Here is a 4,763-nt window from a genome sequence, read left to right as displayed (position 1 = left end):
CGTCGGCATAGGTTAAATCTATGCCGACGGCTTTGCCGTAGGCATAGCCCTGCCACGTGTCGCCTCCTGGTGTAACCTGGTGGCATGGCTATGCCTACGGCCGTCGACATAGATATAAATCTATGCCGACGGCTTGGTCGTAGGCATAGCCCTGCCACGTGTCGCCTCCTGGTGGCTCCTGAGCGTATCTATGCCGACGGCTTTGCCGTAGGCATAGTTTTTTTATATATATTCCCTGTTTTCTCTTTTCCAATTCATTTGACAACATTTCAAAACAGAATAATATGAAATATGACTGTTCATCAACATCATTTAAACATAGTCAAGTTCATCATCTAAAGATTATCACCGGCGAAAGTCCACGAACATAAGAGTAGTGCAAGACATGAAACATCATAAAAGTTGAAACATGAAAGACATGGCACAACGGCCGCATACACGGAATCATCATCGACATCAAGCACCACCGAGTCCACCTCCTCCAAAACCACCACCACCACCGAGCCCACCTCCGCCAAAACCACCACCAAGTCCACCTCCGCCAAAACCGCCACCGCCAAGTCCTCCTCCACCAAAACCGCCACCGCGACCACCATCACTCTGCCAGATCGGAGTGACTGGGGTCGACGGAGCAGGAGTCGAGCCACCGGTCCCCTACATGTTTGAAAAAAGATTCTAACGGTAAATATGACATGATAGTGTTGAATGAACGAGAACTAGTTTGTCATTAGTTAGGCAAATTTACTAACCGGAGTATCACCGCCTAGTGCCAGCCATTCCTCGAACGTGGGAATGTGTGGGGCGTCTCCCGCAGGTGGTGGTGGGGGTCCAACTTGTGGTGGCTCCGTGCGGTTAGTCCAAGACGCCAACATAGCCTGGATGTTAGTTAAACAAGTCCACTTAGAAACAAGCCGTGATTAACAAAGTTAGAAGGAATGAAAGTGCAAATTTGAGCTTGGTTTAAGAGGGCAAAACTAACCGCCATCACTTGACGGCTGTAATCATCATTTGCCTTCACTCGTTGCAAGTACTCCCTCACCTCAATATGCCTATGCTCGAGAAAGGTCTGATATGCCTACAAAATTGAGGTTGTTTCTAAGTGGGCAGTGATGAAAATAAACTAAGAAAGATAGAGACAAAGAAATAAGGGGAAGTACTTATAGCACGTTGGCGGACTAAGGGAGGCTGTGAACGCCCCGTACTCTCTAACGGGCTCGGGTTGGTAGCTCGAAGCCGTGTGTACGAGATCGACGGAGCGACCAAGCCATCGAAACACGGATACCGGCCATGGGACTTACCCTGGATGGCCACCACCGCCGTGTCGTCGATCTGAGACTGGGCGACCTCAGGAACGGGAACATCCGGATGCAACTTCTGATAGTTCTGAGTGTAAGTCTCCAGGTGTTTCTCGGTGTTGCCGTAGTACTGGCTCTCGCCCTCCTTGCGATCACTCCGCTCGCGGGCCAGCTTCCACGACTCCATGTCTGAGAGCGGCCTCTGCAACTTGTCCTTCTGCAATGTCAAACAGAAGTTAGCCATACATAAGAACATGACGGTAAAGAAGAACCAAAATGCATCTTTCATATAGATATACCTTCATGGCCTTGAAGCCCCAGTGGTTCCTGTTTCCTTGGCCGTGTGTCCTGTCTTTTCCACGGTTAGCCCGGGCCTTGATGCTCTTGGCAACAAACTCTGGATCGTCACCGACCCACCTATCCACCAAACACGCCCATCCGCCATGCCTTCCATAGCACCAACGAGGAACAACCTATGCAAATTTTGGAAGCATGACATGTGAGCACGAAACATATAGTTGACTCCTTGAAACAATGAAAAGTCAGTAATAGTTACCATCATGAACTGCTCCCTGCTCATGGTAATTTTTTGCCTCTGTGCTTGAGTTTTGGTCATCTTTTGTTGCAGGTAGATGTGGTAGTACTGTGAGACGGCAACCCAACGCACCTCGTACTGCAACTGACGAGCTTTCTTCTTTGCAGACGCAAGTAAGACCACGTCGGCTCTGGCCTTGTGCTCATCAAGAACTCTATAGAGTTGCTGCAATCATGCATAAACCAGAAGCAAACAAGGCATGATTTGAGTGATTCAATGATAAACTATGAACGAAACTAAAGACAAGTGATTCAAAAGGGAACTTACCCAAAATTTGGTGATCACGGCCTTAGCGGCCGTCCCGTACTCCGCGTTGCTGCAAGCCTCGTAGTGGGCCCAGCTTGTGGCCAAAACACGCAGCTGTGGGTCCCTGTCTGGCCGCGGGCAGAATAGGCCAGGCCAAAACTGCTTCAACAGGACAGTGAGAAGGCCGTTCGGTTTACGGCCCTTTCCGTGAAGGATCCAGTTACTGCAAAAGAATCAAAGGGTTGCCATGTGTACAATAAAAAAATGTTGTCATGTGTTGAAAGTATGATTGAGATGCACTTACTCTGTCCCCGCAGGTTCAATGAGCCACTTGTGCGCCTCGATAGAAGGTGGTGTAGGTACTCCGGCATTACCACGCAGCCACCCCTGCGGAGCACCCGGTGGCAAGTCACCCCACAACTCGGGGTCAACCTCCCCTCCACCCTCCTCGCCCTCCTCGGCCTCCTCCTCCTCGGCCTCCTCCTCCTCACCCTCCTCCTCCTCGACATCAGGAATATACTCCTCCTCCTCAGACTCAGAAGTTGCATCAGCATAGGAGGGCATCGAAGAAGACCCTCCTATTTCGGACACGGCCCGGAGTTTTTTGGCCCGGTTGCCTCTCCCCCTACCTCCTCGTCCTCTAGGGGCTCTCGCCCCACCCCCTCCTCCTCTAGGGTCTCCTTCCCCGACCCCTCCACCTCCCTGTGAGGTGCCATCCTCGCGTAGTCGGGAGGGAACCTTGTGGGCTCGTCCACTCCAAGTACTTGCCACCCTTCTTCAGCCAAATGAAAATCAAGGCCTGCATGCACACTGGGCAAGGCATCTTTCCACTTGTACACCATCCGCAGAACAGGGCATAGCCGGGAAAGTCATGCATGCAATACTGTAGCCAAAACCTTCACAGGGATTTTTAGCTGCCGCTTCTAACCATGCTTATCGACCACCTCAATATACCGAGAGGAACCGCACTTCCTACAGTAGTTGTCATCCGCATACTCATGCCTAAACAAAAGGAAATTCTTTGGACAAACATGTATTTTCTCATAGTCCATGGAGAGCGCCTTCATGATTTTCTTTGTACCGTACAGGGTTTTCGGCAGATCATGGCCCTCGGGCAGGCTGTTAGCCCATACTCCCAGAAATGCTTCGAAGCAACCTCGGCTACAGCCGTACTCAGCCTTCACTTCCACCAGTTGCGAGATGGCATCCAGCACAGACAGCTTGGCACCCTCATAGAGAGGTTTCTTTGACGAGGCCAAGATTTCCAGGAAGGCCTTTGCGGTTTCCTCCGGCTCCTCCGGTTCATTCGCTGAATGTGACGGAGGTGTCGGCTGTGCAGCAAAGACATCATCTAGCATGTCTCTAACCCCATCGTCCTCATAACCAGCGACGCATTGTCGTATCACATCCTCTCTACCACGGTCCTGCTGGGCAAAGTTTATCGGCATATTAAAGTTGGGCATAAATCCATGCGTGCGAAGGTGCTTAGTCATCGCACTCTTATCTCTGCGGATACGTCTCTTACATCTGGCACATGGGCATTCTGGCACCATCCTCATTGGACTACAGAATATCTCTTTCAAAAACACATCAGTTTTCTCGACCCACTCTGTTGTTACTTGATTCCGACGGAAAAACCCACTATACATCCACTGATTATCTGCCATCTCTGCTTTATTGGAACCCACACAACAAAATTAATGATTCATTTAAATTACCCACATCAATATTTTATTTTTTACAAGGTTGACGAGTAATCCACCTACATCTCTAATAGGTAAAGATGGGTCCTAATCCCACCCGAGAATGTGTAGATTGAGTACGGTCCATGCTCTACCCCATTCCGAGACAAAATTTCGGCAGCACCTCCCCGCTGTTCTCCAAATACACGTCTCGGCAAAATGCCGAGAGAATGTGCATCCGGAGAACAACAGGGAGGCGCCGCCGAAATCCTGTCTCGGAACGGGGTAGAGCATGAACAACGTACCCAATCTACACATCCTTGGGCTGTCTGTGGAAAGCGCTGGACAATCCGAAAGAGCTGCGGTGATAAATATGCAATTGAATGCATATTTATCGATGCAACCCTTTCGGACGGGAGACCTAGGTTACGCGACTTGATGTGAAAATTCAATCTAGTTAAAAGAGGCTAGGAGGTGAAGGTGGATTCGTAGCTCACCCTCCGCTGTAGAAGAAGTAGTCGAGCAGCGGCAGGATCAGAGACCAAACCCAGACGACGAAGGCTCCAGGGAGATGAATACCACAAAGCCTGTAAATTTTGACGGCACCACATCACATAAAGCATTGACACTTCAAACTATGAAAATTTTTGTTCAAGTGTCAAATTTTGTTCTTCAATTTTTTTTAGCAAGATCATCATGATAAAATAACTACTCATCAGATACCAATTTTGTCAACATCACAAAATGAAACTATAGCTATTTGACAACATCTCAAATATGCCAATTTTGTTCTTCAAATTTGACAACATTTGACAACATCACTAAGTTGACCAAAGCTATAACTAACCAATATACATCAATCCATCCATTCATCCATACAACATGCATCTATCATATAACAAGCAGTAAAAAAATGCAAAACAAATGCAAAATAATGAAAAAAAA

At 48.5% G+C, this 4,763-nt stretch overlaps 1 protein-coding gene and 1 long non-coding RNA gene across 2 annotated transcripts; both read right to left on the bottom strand.

The window, feature by feature from the left end:
* Positions 1 to 606: 606 nt before the first annotated feature.
* On the bottom strand, positions 607 to 1,075 carry LOC123172181 (uncharacterized). Its single transcript, XR_006485505.1, has 3 exons — positions 980 to 1,075; positions 750 to 875; positions 607 to 654 (listed from the first exon to the last, which is right to left on the bottom strand). It is a non-coding gene; the product is annotated as an uncharacterized lncRNA (long non-coding RNA).
* Positions 1,076 to 1,157: 82 nt separating this feature from the next.
* Positions 1,158 to 1,987, bottom strand: LOC123172179 (uncharacterized). Its single transcript, XM_044589186.1, has 4 exons — positions 1,852 to 1,987; positions 1,595 to 1,768; positions 1,261 to 1,512; positions 1,158 to 1,175 (listed from the first exon to the last, which is right to left on the bottom strand). Exons 1-4 carry the CDS (start codon positions 1,909 to 1,911, stop codon positions 1,158 to 1,160), a joined length of 504 nt encoding a protein of 167 aa, XP_044445121.1. The 5' UTR covers positions 1,912 to 1,987.
* Positions 1,988 to 4,763: the final 2,776 nt, after the last annotated feature.

Source organism: Triticum aestivum, unplaced genomic scaffold (genome assembly GCF_018294505.1).
Source record: "Triticum aestivum cultivar Chinese Spring unplaced genomic scaffold, IWGSC CS RefSeq v2.1 scaffold138507, whole genome shotgun sequence".
In the NCBI taxonomy this organism is placed as follows: Eukaryota; Viridiplantae; Streptophyta; class Magnoliopsida; order Poales; family Poaceae; genus Triticum; species Triticum aestivum.
The sequence above is the reverse complement of the archived record's forward strand: the minus strand, read 5'-3'. Positions and strand labels throughout refer to the sequence as shown.